At 66.5% G+C, this 15593-nt stretch overlaps 5 protein-coding genes across 5 annotated transcripts; 4 read left to right on the top strand and 1 right to left on the bottom strand.

Annotated features, from left to right (window-relative positions):
- Positions 1 to 3431: 3431 nt before the first annotated feature.
- EMIHUDRAFT_59294 (hypothetical protein) lies at positions 3432 to 3647 on the top strand (the record flags this gene model as incomplete). Its single annotated transcript, XM_005785474.1, has 1 exon — positions 3432 to 3647. A coding segment is annotated over one exon (216 nt), but the record flags the coding sequence as incomplete, so codon positions are not given.
- A 1125-nt stretch (positions 3648 to 4772) lies between these two features.
- Positions 4773 to 5476, top strand: EMIHUDRAFT_434011 (hypothetical protein). The gene has a single exon (XM_005785473.1). It carries the CDS (start codon positions 4795 to 4797, stop codon positions 5332 to 5334), a length of 540 nt encoding a protein of 179 aa, XP_005785530.1. The 5' UTR covers positions 4773 to 4794; the 3' UTR covers positions 5335 to 5476.
- A 152-nt stretch (positions 5477 to 5628) lies between these two features.
- EMIHUDRAFT_98807 (hypothetical protein) lies at positions 5629 to 6828 on the bottom strand (the record flags this gene model as incomplete). The annotated part of the gene is made up of 3 exons (XM_005785472.1): positions 5629 to 5981; positions 6109 to 6190; positions 6289 to 6828. The coding sequence occupies 3 exons, from the start codon at positions 6826 to 6828 to the stop codon at positions 5629 to 5631; spliced, it is 975 nt and encodes a 324-aa protein (XP_005785529.1).
- Positions 6829 to 7913: 1085 nt separating this feature from the next.
- Positions 7914 to 11358, top strand: EMIHUDRAFT_462597 (hypothetical protein; the record flags this gene model as incomplete). The annotated part of the gene is made up of 3 exons (XM_005785471.1): positions 7914 to 8625; positions 10331 to 10600; positions 10790 to 11358. The coding sequence occupies 3 exons, from the start codon at positions 7914 to 7916 to the stop codon at positions 11356 to 11358; spliced, it is 1551 nt and encodes a 516-aa protein (XP_005785528.1).
- A 2184-nt stretch (positions 11359 to 13542) lies between these two features.
- On the top strand, positions 13543 to 15428 carry EMIHUDRAFT_98805 (hypothetical protein; the record flags this gene model as incomplete). Its single annotated transcript, XM_005785470.1, has 2 exons — positions 13543 to 13920; positions 14949 to 15428. 2 exons carry the CDS (start codon positions 13543 to 13545, stop codon positions 15426 to 15428), a joined length of 858 nt encoding a protein of 285 aa, XP_005785527.1.
- Positions 15429 to 15593: the final 165 nt, after the last annotated feature.

Genomic DNA, 15593 nt, shown 5'->3' with positions numbered 1-15593 from the left:
CGCAGGGAGCGGGGCGGCGGTGCGGCGGCGGGGCTGGCGGACCCGATGTCGATGCGCGACATTTTGGGCAAGCTGATCGAGGAGGAGAAGAGCCGCTGCGAGGAGGAGCAGCGCAAGGTGTTGTTCAACCTCTCTGCGCTCGGCAGGAGCCCTCGCCCTACCGCCCCTGCCCCTCCCCCTCCCTCCCTCCCTCCCTCCCCACCAAACCCTGACCCTGACCCTAACCCTGGCCCCGCAGCATGCATGCAATGGTCGGCGAGCACGCCGTCGCCGCGGCGCGCTACGCTGAAGCGCTCGCGCTGAGCGCCGCCAATCGGCAGCCGATGCCGCTGGAGGTGCGCCTGTCGACCCGCGGGTCGCGCGAAAGCGTATCGGGCAATCTCGGGCGATCTGAGGCCATCTGCTCGTGTAGGCGTCTCTCGAGGCAACCCTCTGCGGGCCAGAGTCGCTCCGCTTCCAAGCGCCCGCTGGGCCGCTCCAGCCGACACGCCCGCTCGGCCCGCTCCGGTGGACACTCCCTTGCGGGTCCGTCGCGGCGAGCGGCGGCGGCGCGGCGGCAGCGTGGAGCGACGTCGCCGAGAGGGACGCGTGGGTGCGCATCGAGTTTTCAAAGCCGCGCCGCTTGTCGGAGGTACGGCTGAGGAGCGTCGCCGGCAGACGCGCGACGCCCGCCGCGGTGGCACTCTACGCCACGAGCGGCGCCGAGTCGGCGGGCATCTTCGTGGAGGTTGGCCAGTTTCCGCTCCCTCGCCCTGCGCTGCGCCATCCCGCGGGCGGGGAACGCGCCTCAGAGCCGGCGGCCGCGGGCAGCGGAGGCGGTGGCGGCTGGACGAGCTTTGGCTGCTATCGTCCGCACAAGTCGCGGCAATACCGGTTGGTGGTCACAGCGTGGCACCCACCAGCTGAGGCGGCGGCGAGCAACAGCGGCGGCGGCGGCGGCGGCGGTGGCGACGGTGGCGATCGCGGCGGCGGCGGCGGCGGTAGCGGCGGCGGCGGCGGCGGTGGCGACGGAAGCGTCGAGTGCGAGCTGGGCGAGCTCCACCTCCTGGAGGCGGAGCTCGAGGTGGATGCGATCCCTCGGCTGCACCTGATCCACAACCGCGCGCGGAACCTCTCGCTCCTCGACGGCGGCGGCGGCGGCGGCGGCTCGACGTCGCCCTCGGTGATGGAGGTGGAGGGGGAGGCGAGCACCGAGGCGAGCACCGAGGCGGGCGTGTCGGCGGGCGTGGCGGCGGGCGTGGCGGCGGGCGTGGCGGCGGGCGTGGCGGCGGGCGAGGCTGAGGCGGGCGCGAGTGGTGCGCCCCACCCCGAGGACCTGGCGACGCAGGTGGAGGCCTTACACGCGGAGGCGGCCTCGCTTCGCGCACAGCTCGTCTCGGAGCGCGCCGCCGTCGGGCAGGCGAGCCGGGTCCCCGAGATCACCCGAGATCACCCGAGATCACCCGAGATCACCCGAGATCGCCCGTCGGGCAGGCGAGCCGCTCCCGCCTCGCGCAGCTGCGGCAGGCGGTGGAGGCGCTGCTCGCTTCACTCGGCGGCGGAGGCGGAGGCGGGGCGGTGGGCGGCGCGGCGGGCGGCGCGGCGGACGGGCACTGGCTACCGCGCCTGCGCGCGCGCCTCTCGTCCTCTTTGCAGGCGTCCGAGGGTCTGCGCGAGCGATTGGGTGGCGAGGCGTGCCTCACCTCGGGCAGCCTCGCCATGGCGCTCGACACAGGCGGCGCGCTGGCGGCTCTCTCCACGGCGGAGGAGGAGCGGGGCCGCGTCTTCGCGAGATTGCCCGCGAGGACCCGAGATTGCCCGAGATTAGGCGGAGGAGGAGCGGCGCCGCGTCTTTGCGAGCCGGCGGCGGCTGCTGGACGAGCTCGACGCGATGAGCCCTCAGGTAATCTCGGGCAATCTCGGGTAATCTCGGGTAGTCTCGGGTAATCACGATGCGATGCGCCCTCAGCCGAGCGAGGAGGAGGTGCTCGAGAGCGGCAGCTGCTTCCGCTGCCGCTCCGACTGGGGCAAGGAGGGCGCGCTGTGCGCGCACTGCAAGCGCGAGGGGCTGTACGACGCCTACTTCTACTCCCTCTTCACGCACCGCCGCCAGAGGCAAGTCGAGGTGGCGGCGGTGCGCGGCGGCATCGCCGACAGCGCCGCCGACCCGTCGCGCGACGCCGGGGCAATGCGCGGCAACGTGGGCGAGGCCTTCCTGGAGGACGCGCCGCTGCTGCGGCTGCTCTCGGCGCTGTCTGGGTGGCTGAACTCGCAGGCGGCCGCCGAGGCGGCGGGGGCGGCGGCGGCGCAAGCGGCGGGTGGCGGGGGCGGGGCGGGTGGCGGCGGCTCCTCCTGGAAGGCGCTCTGCGCAGAGGCGTCTCGGGAGCTGGAGCTGCTCGCGGCACTGAAGCGCGAGATCAAGGCGTGCCGCGCCCTCTGGTCGGCGCACTTTGACCTCCTCTCGCAGCTCGACGAGCTCGGCCAAGGCGTGAGCACGATGGAGCTGAGAACCCGAGACGACCCGAGACGACCCGAGACGACCCGAGACGACCCGAGACGACCCGAGACGACCCGAGATTAGGCGTGAGCACGATGGAGCTGGTCGAGGACGACGAGGAGCTGCGCAGGATCAACCCGCTCGAGGCAGAGCGGCACAGGTGCGCGCCGCCGGCTTCCCCACAACCAGAGGCTAGCCATTCGCCTCCTCACCCCGCGGCCTCCGCACCTTGAGGTACGTGGTGAGGTACGAGCATGCAGAGCGGGCGCACAAGTACCGCGGCGACCTCGCCCTCGCGATCGCCGACCTCAACGCAGGCAAGCGCCAGTACTCGTACCTGCGGCGGCAGGCGCTGCTCGCCGACGGTGAGGGGGGCGAGGGCGCGGCCATGGCCATGTGCCCGGTCTGCCACGACGAGGTGGGACCGAACGAGCGCTCGATCGCGCGCTGCGCGCACTCGCTGTGCACGCCCTGCGCCGAGCGCATCGTCGCACGGCACGGCGGCAGCTTCGTCTGCCCCATCTGTCGCGAGAAGGGGCCGCTCGCGATGGCCAGCGAGCTGCGGTGGGCAGACGGCTCCTCCGCGGGGACGAGCGTCAAGGGCTCGTGGGCCTAGAAGCGGACAACGTCTTCTTGTATTCCAGCCAGCGCTCGAGAGGACACGCGTTCCGCTTTATTCCGCTGTATCCATTGCACTCGATGCCCTTGCGCTGCGAATACACCTCGCGACACACCGATTCCCACCCCGACCTCGGTGTTTCATGACGTAGGCTCGTGGGGCACCAAGGTGACGGCGATCGTGGAGCAGGTGCAAGCGCTGCCGGCCGGTGACAAGTGCCTCATCTTCTCGCAGTGGGACGACATGCTCTCGCTCATCGCGCGTGCGCTCAGCGAGAACGAGGTGCCCTTTCGCCGGCTGCAGGGCGCAGGCACGCTCGACGCGGCGCTCCACAGCTTCCGGAACGACCCGAGCGTGCGCGTGCTGCTCCTGCCGCTCAAGTCTGGCGCCAACGGCATCTCCCTTGTCGAGGCGCAGCACGTCTTCCTCTCCGAGCCGCTCCTCGAGCGCGCCGTGGAGGCGCAGGCCGTGGGCCGCGTCCACCGCATGTCGCAGACGCGGCCGACGGTCGTGCACAGGTTTGTGATGCGCGGCACCATTGAGGAGGCGATCCTGGGGCTCGGACGGCAGGGCGGCGCCCGCGCTGACGCCGGCGGACAGGGTGCGAGCGACCGAGGGCCGGCGAGCGGTGGCGGAAGCGGCGGAAGCCCCTGCAAGCGACAGCGTCGCGCGGACGAGTCGAAGGTGCTGTCGTGGGAGACTGTGACCGCGCTCTTCTCGTCACCGGCGGCAGCGGCGGCCGGGCCCCAGGTCCAGGAGGAGCCTTTTGTGTGTCTGTGACGCCGAGCAGAGGCGGCGTGTGATTTTCACTTGTTTCGTCATATAGCTCCACCTCCAGGGCATGCACCCTCCGCTCAACGCAAGAGCGTCTGGCATATTGCGCTTCGCGGCACCGTCTGCGAGCGGGGTGGCCCGGGGTGCGCAGAGACGCTCTCTCCTTTTCCCTGCGACCGCGCGCAGCCCCCAGGGCTAGGGCTCTCTTGCCCGCAACCCGATATCGATCATCCGGCCCGCTGGGTGCGCTTCTTAGCTCCCCGGCCCTGGATGTGAGGTTTGATGACTGCACTCCAAGTGCTCCAAGTTTTTTTGGCTGTTGAGCGAAGCGAACCCGGGAGGAGGGCCCGGGGGAAAACCCTTGCCGAACCCCTCGAATGGAAGGAAAGCCCCCCCCCCCTTCCCCCCCCCCCCCCAGCCCCCCCCCACCCACACGATGAATCGATGATTGTAATCGATGATACTCCGTGTTAGCCTCCAGGGAGAGAAGCGTCGGGGATAGACAGATAGGAAGGTGATGAACAGGTGCGGCCCGGACTGGACACCAGCGCAACAACCCCTTGGGATCCCTCCCTTTTAAAAGCCCCCCCTCCACCCCCCCCTCCTCCTCCCCCGCAGCCCCCAACCCGCTCGCTCGTGCCGAGGGCTCGCCAGGAATCGAAGCTCGCCGCGCTCGCCGCGTTCGCGGGTGCAGCACAGCAGTACCCAACCCGCCATGCCCTCCAGCCTAATCGTCGCCGCTCTCGCCCTGGTCGTCTCTTCCTCACCGCCGGCCCTGATGCTCACCGCCGCCCGTGCTCCCGGCGCCATCTGCGCCACCACCACCAATGCCGCCGCGTCGGAGGACAAGGATCTCGACAGCGTGCCAGTCTTCTCGCTGGCGAATGCGGATGGGCAGCTCCTGCAGTACGAGCGTGGTGGCGCCATGGTGGCCATGTTCTTCTGCGACGTGGACCGTGCGCTGCGAGAGCTCTCTGTCGGGCGCGCCAGAAGCCCGTCGCTCGGGCTGCAGCTTCTTCCGGTTGGACTGGGCGCGGCGGTGCGCCACAGCAACGCGGTTTTCGTCCCGGGCCGGGACGAGCTTGTGGCGGCGCAAGAGGCTCAGCTCGCCGCGCCCTCCGAGGCTGCAGCGATGCTCGCAGAAGCCGGGCTGCCCAGCCCGGTGGCGCGCTGGGATGAGGAGCACATTCCCCTCTTCAGCTGCATGAGGTTAGTGCGTCGCAGGCCCGACGGGACCCGTTTCTCACCCCTCTTCATGAGCTCGGAAGACGCGAAGGAGGCCATCGCCGCCGCCGCCAGAAGCAGCGCTGCGGCACAGGGCGGCTCGGACCTGCAGATGGATTGCACGTCGTTGCCAAAGCTGCTCGCGCTGCCTCTGCCCGCACGCCGCCGCTTTCGCGTCGTGCCGCCGACGCGCTCCATGCTGTATCTGCAAGGGCAAGGTCGGCAAGTCACGCCTAAATGATCGAGGAGACGAGCTGTTGCTGCGGACCCCCCGCCATGTGCGAGTGTCCTTTTATCTCTCCGCCGTCGGGAGTCAGAGCATCTCTCCATCACACAGTGTCAGTGACGTTGTGTGTGATAGTTTACAGTCAGAGACGAGTCGACGAGAGCTGCGCACCGCGGCGATTACGAGACCGACACATATGTTCTCTCCCCTATTGGTCGGAAGTGGGGCAGCGGCTCCCCCCACCCCCGCATTAAAGTTGAACCGTCTCCTACACCTTAGATACATGCATATGCTAACGGATGTTAAGGCTTAAGCCTCGCCGGCGCCGCCTCCGCACGCCAGGAAAGCGTCGAAGGCGGTGGGCGCCGTTGGCAGCAGCTCCGCCGCCGTGGGCGTGTGGGCGTGGCCGTCGCTGTCGTGGACAAGGACACGGACATCGCCGTAGCCGTGCTCCACGAGGATGGCCCTCGCGGTGGCGTGCGGTGCGTGGCACACCCCGTGCTGGTCGGCGAGGCAGAGCACGCGCGGCTCGACGCCGCCATCCCTGCGCGCCGCGAGGGCGGGGGCGAGCAAGCACACCGCGTCGAGGCTGCAGCTGTACTCGAGCGCCTTCCACTGCCACGCCCTCGCGTCGCTGCCGTCCTCGAAGACGACGCAGGCGCCTGCGAGGCAGTCGGGGAAGGGGGCAACTCCTCACTCGGGGTGACTCGGGGTGACAAGCCATCGGCCCGGGGGGCGTGTCTAGTGTCTGGGGTGGGTGGCTGGTGGGGAGTGTCTGCGTCTGGGGACTGTCGTGGGGTCCGCTGCCGTATCCAATCGCGTGGAGCGGGCGCGCGTCCCTTTGCGCCGCCGCGACCGCGCCCTCCCACGCCTAGGGGGAGGATCGAGGAGGTCCGGGAACGCCCACCCGCCGCGGTTCACGGCGCCGCGCCACGCCTGCTGCTCGTGGGCGGCGGGGAAGGGGCGGACCGCCGGCCCAAGTCGCCTCCCGGCCGCCGCTTGCTCCTCGGCCGTCAGGCGGATGTAGGGCGACGCGTGCGGGTAGAGGCCGGCCAGCCGGAGGTCAAGCCTCCGCCCACCGCCCTCCATCACGATGCGCGTGTCGGTCGATGTGAGAGGCGACGACATCATGAACTCACGGCACAGCGCTCCCGGCGTGATGGGCTCGGCGGCGTCGGAGGCAATGTAGACGGCCGTGACGCGGGAGCAAGCTGACTGAGGCAGCATGCAGAGCTGCACGAAGGCGGCGCGCTCGGCGCAGATGGAGTTCTTTAGGCACGCCGCCTCGTCGTTGTGGCCAATCACGTGCGAGACGGTACCGTCGCCACGCTCATAGACGACGACTGCCACGACCCGGAATTTGGACTGCGAAGGCCGGCGCACCCTCTCGTCGCGCACCCGGTGGGCCTGACGCACCCAGTGATCGTCATCGAAGCCGCGCTCGTCGACAAGGCCGCACTCGCCGCACTCCCAGAGGCCGTGGGCGAGGCGCGAGAGGCCGCCAAGCATGACAGGGTTCCGGATCCTACCCGGATAGGGGGTCTATCGCTCGCGCCAAAACGCCCTACCTACCTTCCTATCCCCAGGCCGCGCAGCGAAGCGTAAAAAGATGAAAATAGGGGATACTATTGCAGGGCCCTTTTGGGCCAAACAAGACCAACCTACCTACCTATCTGGGAGGGGCCAGCCAGTGTGAACAGACCCCCTATCCGGGTAGGAGCCGGAACCCAGTGATGGAGTCGAAGGAGCGCCCAATCGGTCGATTCACGCGCGGCCAGAGTGAGCATTGGTCTCATTTTTATTTAGAAAACGAAAGGCGAAAGGGCTCGCACCTCAACCTCTCACAGACCAGCGCACAGCGCCAAAGGACGTATTTTCTTCTCAATAACAAGGCAGGCCCCGGAGGCCTCCCCCCAACTCCTCAAAGAGTAGGTAGGTAGGTAGGTAGAAAGGTGAAGAACAGCCAGGCTCGGACTGGACACCAACGCGGTATGGGTGGACGCGGGACAGATGATGACGACACGCACGAGCGACACACAGACACAAACAAGCTCACAAGACACACAGCCAGCTGGCTGCCACACACCCTGAGTTGGCGTACACATAACTCAGGGCCACATTCTTCCTGTCGCCCCCCCCCAGCACTCCAAGGTGCCAAGAGAAACAAACAAGGGCACAACATCACAACAGACGACAGGAGGTAATATGCGAGGCTACTCGAGTAGAGCAGGCTTGCTCGTCCTCTAGCAATCTCCGCCGACCGCGAGGCCGGACTAGATAGACCGTGTGTGGGGTCGTGTGAGGTGTCTCTGGTCAATCTCCTCAGAGGCTAGCCGCCAGCCGCTAGCCCTATCTCGCACTCACTGGCGGTGACAATTCTATGGGTGAGCGTATGCGAGTAGAGGCGCGTGAGCCGATTCTAGATCGCATGCCATTGGCATATAACTTGGCTTGGCGTGCGACCTCAGCGCGCCCGCCGTCAGCTCGACGGGGCGCGCATGTCAGCGAGAGGTTTGCCGGTAGAGCGATCCCGGTCTTGTCGAACGCGAGCCCCGCGAAGAGTGCTGGGAGATGGAAAAAAGAATTCGCCGCGGATGAGGGTCCTCGGCCTTCTGGGGCTCATCGCACGCCTGCCGTTTGTTGACGCGGCCGCGGCGCGCGGCGCTCTCTTCCCGAGATCGGGCGCTCTCACCGTCGCCGCCGAACTGAGGTTGGGAGCGAATGCACTCACGTCAGCCGAGATTGCGCTGCTGTCGATGAAGCTTCGGCGGGATTGCAATGTCGCAGCGCTCTGGAGCGACGCGGTGCCGACTCTTGCCGAGGTGTGTAAGGAGCAAGCGACTGCAGCCACAGACTTTCCCGGGCCGCTTCCCGTGGTGTTTGCGGGCGCCGCGTCAGAGGTGGGAATGGCGGTCGCTGCCGGAGCAAGTGCGGTGGTGTTGGCGCCTGCAAACGCGGCTGCAGAGGCCCTCGGGGTCGACGTGCTCTGGCGGGTGAGCTCGGCTGCCGAGGTTGCTGCGGTTGCTGATGCTGGCCACGGCAGCGGCACGTTCCTCGTTGATGGCGAGGGCGCAGACGTGGGCGACATTCTTGGTGCCATACCACCCGAGGCGGCCGCGGTTGTAGCGATCTCCGCGATGCAGGCCGACAATGAGGAGGTGTCCCTCGGGCGCCGGCTCGCCGCCGCTGGCTGCCGCTCCCTCCTCGTGCGCGGCGCGTGCGTTGGCGACGACGAGGACGTGGCGTACACGCGCTTTGTCGTGGGCGGGCTGACGTCCAAGATGAGCTCCAAATTCAAGATCGACGGTGCGACGGGCGCGGCAAATGGTCACTTTGGGACCTCGGGTGGCAGCCTCCTGCGGGACAGCAAGACGAACTGGCGGCGGCAAAGGGAGCGCACCATGACGTAAATACCCGCCGTTGCGGGACCGCAGTGAGTGTGCGTCCAAGCAGTAGCAGAAGCACGGTCGCCGGTCGGTGCCGCGCGCGCGGCTTACGTGGCACACCTGTCACTAGGAGCTCTTGGAGTGCGGTAAAATTATTTCTCTCCGTCGTCCGGACTTCCCTCATCCCTCTACACTACATGGTGGAGGCATCTGCGCTAGCTGCCGCTGGGTCTCGTCTCGTGCGAGTCGTGTCGCGGCTGCGGGCTGGAGGGACTGGAGAGCGGCCTGCTCTCGCGGTTTTTGGTTACCTTGAAGCTTGATCCTTGTTGCAATACCATGGCGAGAATGGCGTGCTATAGTCCCCACGGGCTTTGAAGCTCATGCCGAAGATCACTTTCGACGTACTGTGTGAGCCAGACCGACCAGGAGTCCCAGACGAAGATCTAGCGATTGATCGTCTGGGCGCTGCTCAAGTTCGACCGGTGCGCCTAGGCAACCCTAACCATTGTGCTACATCGCCGTGGTCCCCATTTCCTTCGGCCAGTTTATCCAAAGAAAACGGACCACAGCGCAAGGTGTGGCTCTTACGAAGGTGGAAGTCCACTCAGCTCCTTGACCAGCGCCGCGTACGAGGCTCGTTCAAGGGGCGCGTGCGTGCGTCCCCCTCTCGACTCCGTTTGTTCACAGCCGGCGCGCGCGCCGGCGACGGATATGCGCGACTCGTCGCCGCGGCTCCGGGCCTCCAACGGCACGACCTACGCCCAACCACCGAGAGGCGCGCCGTCACACCACTCGCACAGCCTGCAGCGCGGCGCTGCGCCAGAGCTCGAGAGGGCCCGAAAAGGGTCCCAGACATCCCCTGTCACCCCAGAGCAGATCCCGCCCGGTCTCGCGGTGGTTTCTGGTGGTCTCCACTCGTTCTCGCCCCCTGCCGCAGGCCCTCGGCAGACGTCCTGGCACGCGCCAGGGCATGTACCGAGCGACCCCAACCCGCTCTGGCGCGCGCGATCGGCGCCGATTGGTGCCCTAGTCGGACAGTGCAACGGACGCGCGCTCTGCGCGCCTCACAAGCACTTGCTCAGAGCTCTGCGCAGAGGCAGAGAGAGAGCGCGCCCTCCCCCCGGGCTGCTGCTGGCGCGCCGCGCGCGTGCGATCCCTCTCTCGCAGTCGGTGACCAGCCGACGGGTACGGCGGCATGAGCTTGACGGCTGTCGTGCCCGCAGCACGCATATTGCAAGCCGCGCAGTCGGGTGGACGCGTCGCGCCAGACCTTTTTGCCACCACCTCCACGAGTCTGTCCAGTGCACCCACTGGCCAGATGCCGGGCCTCGGAGGCTGAATCGAGCGCTTAGTCAGGCCGACTTGGCACTGCTGAGGCAGGTCACGCCTGCTGGGGCGAGCCTCGGCGAGACTGTCAGCTGTTCCCACAGCAGGCTGGAAGTACCTCGCCAGCCCCGACCCCTTCCCAAAAGCCGCGTTGCAATCCAAACTCCTGCGCGGAGCCGCTCGGCTGCCGACGGCAATGAAAGCATCGCCGACGACACGCGTTAGTTCGAGCACAGCCCTCGCCAACTGCAGTCGACCGCCAGTGCGGCGCGTCGGATTCGTGTTTGCGTGCTCGCGAGGCAGTGCAACATCAGTGTTCGACTATGGCGACTTTGCCGAGACGATCCTCCACCTGCGGCGGCCGAGTGTGTTTGTGTGCGTCTGCTCCGCTGCCGCTCAGCCAGCCGAATGCATAGCGTCGCTGGCAACCTTTCGAGGCCGGTTTGGCGACGGACGCGTCGTCGCAATCAAGGGATGGAGCCTGAAGAAGCTGCCGCACCAGGTCGACGAGGTCGCCTGCGAGTTTGGTCTGACGGACGTGTATTGGCAAAAGATGGGCACTTCTGACGGTGTTGTGTCAACGCTGCCTCACGTGCGCAATTTGGTTCATGCTGTGTTCGACGCTCGGTGGCCTCATGGCAGCGCGTACGCCTCCGTGAGCTCGAGTGTTCCAGGCTCGTGCTCTGCAACGGGAGGCGCGCGGCACAGCCGGACATCCCGCTGCACGCCCGTGCTTCCGTATCTCGTCAGAGCGGCAGGCAGTGATGCTAGTGCCGCTGGCGATTTGCGAGCAGAGCTTGGCATCCCTGGCAATGCCACCGTCTTTGGCCGATATGGCGGTCATAGCAGCTTCAACATCCCGTTCGTGCACAGCGCAATCGTCGAGGTGGCGAGTGCGCGCCCTGAGCTTTACTTTCTGTTCGCCAACACGAAGCGTTTCAGCACGGCCAATCAGCCAAACCTCCTATTCCTACCCTCCTTGAAGGACGCACACCGTAAGGCGAGCTTTGTGCGTACGAGCGATGCAATGCTGCACGCGCGTCATGAGGGAGAGACGTTTGGGCTCGCAGTGGCCGAGTTCAACGTCGCTGGTAAGCCCGTAATCACCTCGAGTGAGGCACACGACAATCATCGCGCTCGCGCCCACCTCGATGCGCTCGCTGGCAACGGCCTGCTCTACCACGACAAGGCCTCGCTGATGGGCATCTTGCTCGGCTTCAATCGCACAGCCGCCCGCGCCAAGGACTGGCGTGCGCCAAAGTACGCTGAGCTCACGCCCTCGAGGGTGATGCAACGCTTCGATGAGCTGTTTTTGCAGGGGGGGTAACTCGAATTTTTGAAAGCAAATCATTTTTCTCTTCAAATCTCGCGGCGGTTCGGTTACGGGGGGAAGAAAAGGAGATAGCGCGAGATCGCCCGAGATCGCGCGGCGCGGCCCGAGATCGCCCGAGATACGCGCGGTTTTGCGGCGCCTCGGCATATCTCGGGCTCGGCGAGGTGGATGGGTTGGGAGCGAGGGGGCGAAAGTGTTCAGTGTGCGGTAGCCGGTAGATGGTAAGCTCGGGCCGCGTGAGCCGGACTTCTCTTGTGAGCCGGACGGCTTTCATTTCTCTGCGTTCTCGCACAATCATGGAGTGCGAGGTATCTCGACTTTCCTTCCTTCCCAAACTGTCACTCCCCTTTCTCCCGGCCGGGGTGGGGCGCGCGGGTGTGCGGCGGGTGTGCGGCGGGTGTGCGGGATGTCTGTGGGACCGAGAGCGATGTGCTTCTGTCCGCCTTGTTTGTTTCATACATTGATTGATTGATATAGGAAAAGGCGAAACACAGTCCGACCAACGACTGGGACACCAACGCGGTATGGATGGGTGGAAAAAAGAAAGAAAGAAAACAGACAACCCAAGGGAGGGATGGGAGGACGGCACGCCGCCACCACACAGGGATTTTAAGGAGAGGGGTGTGATGCGCTAGCCGTCGCCCACCCTAGGGAGTCTGCCTCTTCCTATCTCTTTTCGCAGTCTCTCGCGGTCTCAGCCCTACCTGGCCATTCTAGATTATAGAATGGCATCCTTACATCTAGAATGGCGTCTCGCGCGCGCTCACCCGGCCGCCTCGCAGCCCCAGCGGCCGGGGGGCGCTTGCCGGGGTTGGGGTTGGTCACACACAGGCGCCAGTTTAACGCGGCGAGCCAGAGGAGTCACACAGGAGAGCCCCCAACATGCCACATTTTCAGCAGCAGACGGGCCGCGGTGAGGGCCCATTCTGTATCGAAGAATGGGGTCCGCCGCCGTCCCCCACGGCCTTCTCACGCCCCCAGCGGCGGCGTGCCGCTCGGCCAGACTGATGGGGTTCGCGCACAAGCCCCAGTTCAACACAGAGAGCCCAACAGTCCGCACATGAGAGAGTCCTCCCCCCGCCCCCAAACCAGAGCAGACGCCGGGGGGTGCGCCACGTATGGCAAAAGCAAACGCACGATGGCCGCCGGCGGCCGTTGAGCGCTGCCGCCGTTCGAGCCTTGGATGTCAGTCCGTCGCCGCCTGTGGCGAGGGCAGTGGAGGTGTGAGATTTGTGCTCGCAAGTGGTGGGCGGGCGAAAGGGTCGGGCGGCGAAAGAGAGCAGACAGCAGACAGCGCGAAATGCGGACTACTCGTGTCACATCTACTCCTCGTGTCACCTAGTCATGGTCGTCGCTTCCCTGGCCGGTCTCCGAGTCCTGCTCCTCGCCCGAGTCCTCGTCCAAGTTCGAGTAGTCTTCCTCCTCTTCGTCCTCTTCGTCGATCTCGTCGAGCCGGCTCCTGGCCCGACGCCCGTGACGCTGGGGCCGACTTGCTACGCGCGCTGCGACCCGGACCGCCACCTCTGCTGCCGCCTGTGCTACCCGTAGTCCTTGCCGGCGAGCGAGTGCCTTTTGCGGGGCTGTCGCCAGAGCGGGTGTCGCCACGGCCGTCTTCTGATCTGTTTTGTGGTCTGCGGACTGCGCGCTGCGCTGCGCTGCGCGTCTCGAGGCGCGCCGCAACACAGCCCGTGTAAATGGGGTAATGGATAAACCAAGCATCCCCGATGGCCGGGGGGATGTCCCATGGCCCCGGGGTGGCCGTGGGCACGCAGGGGGCGCCGCTACGGGCCGCTGCGGCGCCCATTCTACTTCGAAGAATGCCATTCTTGAAACTAGAATCTAGGTCTGAGACCGCTCGCCGCTTCTCGCTGCAACCTTCATGCCACCTCGCGGCCGTCCCACTCTCGTCGTTCTCTCCCTTGTCACTTCCTCCTCTGTCGCATCATTCTCTTGGATGGGTGGACGCTAGACTGGCGGTGACGGTCACTTTCTTTTTTATTTTCACAGGAGCGACTTCATACATCGAAGGTAACTTATGTAGAAAGGTGAAAGAACAGCTCGTCAATCGAAGGCCATCTCAAAAAAAGAATTTTCAAGCCGCGAACAGGCTAGACGTGCGCGTTTCCGAGGAGTCGGAGTCCGAGTCCGAGAGTCCGAACGCTGTGTGCTTGCCACAAAATGCCAAGCCTGCTGGCCCTTCTGGCGTGCAGCGGCGCCATCCTCACGCCAGCGCACCGCTCTCGGCGCGAGGTCCTGCAGACAGCAGCTCTGCCCGTGCTCGTCGCGCCTGTGGCTGCTGCGAACGCCGTGACATCTCCCAGCAGCGCGAGCCTGCAGGCCAGCTGGACGGCGACGGCGGGCTTCTCCGACGCCTCCTTCATCCGCTTCGACGAGGGCGCGTACAAGGCGATGGTCGACGACGAGAGGCGCACGCCACTCTTCGAGAAGGCGATCCGGCAGCGGCTCGCCGGCACCTCGGACGCCGTCGTGGTGGATCTCGGGACCGGCCCGTTCGCCGTGCTGGCGCTGAGCGCCGCGCGGGCGGGCGCTCGGAAGGTGTACGCTATCGAGGCCTCGCCCGAGGCCGCGCGCCTCGCGCGGAAGGCCGTCAGCCAGGCGACGGACCTGCCCATCTCGGCGCATCTCGGCTGATCTCGGCTCATCTCGGCTGATCTCGGAAGGCCGTCAGCCAGGCGACGGACCTGCCCATCTCGGCGCATCTCGGCTCATCTCGGCTCATCTCGGCTGATCTCGGAAGGCCGTCGTCAGGCGACGGACGTTCCGGCGGGCGTGGTCGAAGTGATCGAGGGCTTTTCTCGACCCTCCGCCGGCTAGCACTCTCGGCTGCACTCTCGGCTGTATCTCGGCTGTATCTCGGCTGTAGGCTTCTCTACCGCGGCCACGCTGCCCGAGAAGGCGGATCTCGCGGTGGCGGAGATTGTCGGCTCGATCGCCTCCGAGGAGGGCCTTCACTAGACCACTACCAGACTACATCCAGACGACTGCCGCTACTCTGCCGCGGAGAGGAACAGTCGCCTGTTCCCTTTTTCTTCGAGCTAGCCTTCGATGTTAGGACACAAACGCAAGGCGGACATGGCATATCTTTTTCTTTACTTAGGAGGGCCTGCACGCAACCATTCGTGACGCGCAGGCGCGGCTGCTCAAGCGGCCGCATCTCGGCCGCATCTCGGCCGCATCTCGGCTCTTCTCGGCCGCATCTCGGCTGCATCTCGGCCGCATCTCGGACCCATGTCGGATCCAGGCGCGGCTGCTCAAGCGGCCCTTCGAGGAGTCCTCTTGGATCCCTTGCCGCTGCCAGACGGCTGCCGCGCCCGGACTGTACGCGCTGCACCTGTGAACAGCGCCTCTTCACAGGAGCAGCTGTGAACAGGCAGCCGCGCCCGCGTCGTACGCGCTGCACTATGCGCTCGGCCCGCCGCAGTTCGACTGGGGCAAGCTCGGCGGCGAGCCGGCGCGTCGCACGAGATAGGGGGAGATAGGGGGGAGATATGCGGAGATATGCGGAGGGCGCGTCTCACGAGATATGGCGAGACATGGGGAGACATTGGGAGACATGGCTGTAGGTGCGTCTCAACTGCCGCGACGAGACGCTCGAGCTGATGTCCGACCCGCTGCTTTGGGAGGACATCTCTTTTGCGGAGCCGCTGCCGCCGCCCGGCGTATGGAGGCCGTCGCCGCCGCTCCGCTTCGACATCTCCGCGGCGCGGATCGACGCCAACGAGAAGGTGTACTACGACGAGCTGCGGCGGGAGGGCGCCAAGGAGGAGGAGGCGCGCGCGGTCGCGGGCGGGGCGGCGCACGGGCTCTCGGGCGTCGCGCTCTGGCCACGGCTCGTCCTCGACCCAAAGGGGGACATCGTCGTCGAGTCGCGCGGCCCGCGCGGCGAAGGGCAAAAGAGCCACTGGCAGACCGTGCTCGCGCTGCTCGCCCCGCGCCCCGTGCCCGTGGCCGCCGGGAGCGTGCTGCAGCTCGAGGCGACCGTCAAGCTCGGCGCCGCCGTGGACGTGCCTCCAGTGTACGAGCTGCAGGCGCGAGTGGCGTGATGAGGTTCTTTTTTATTGCATTTGCATGACAAGAGAATAACACAGTTTTCACACAGAGACGAAACACACCGCACGAGTGCCGCGGGGCGCTGCGCCAACACTGCGACGTGCACGGCCGCGCAGGCGCGGCAAGCACCGCCTCAGCCCCCCCCCCCCCCCCCCCGA

This window comes from Emiliania huxleyi (genome assembly GCF_000372725.1).
Source record: "Emiliania huxleyi CCMP1516 chromosome Unknown EMIHUscaffold_16, whole genome shotgun sequence".
NCBI classification, from domain to species: Eukaryota; Haptophyta; order Isochrysidales; family Noelaerhabdaceae; genus Emiliania; species Emiliania huxleyi.
Note: the sequence above shows the minus strand (reverse complement) of the source record. Positions and strands in the feature narration are given on the sequence as shown.

Coding starts and splice junctions, on each gene's coding strand:
- EMIHUDRAFT_434011 (XM_005785473.1), top strand. CDS start 4,795: ATGGTGGCCATGTTCTTCTGCGACGTGGACCGTGCGCTGCGAGAGCTC.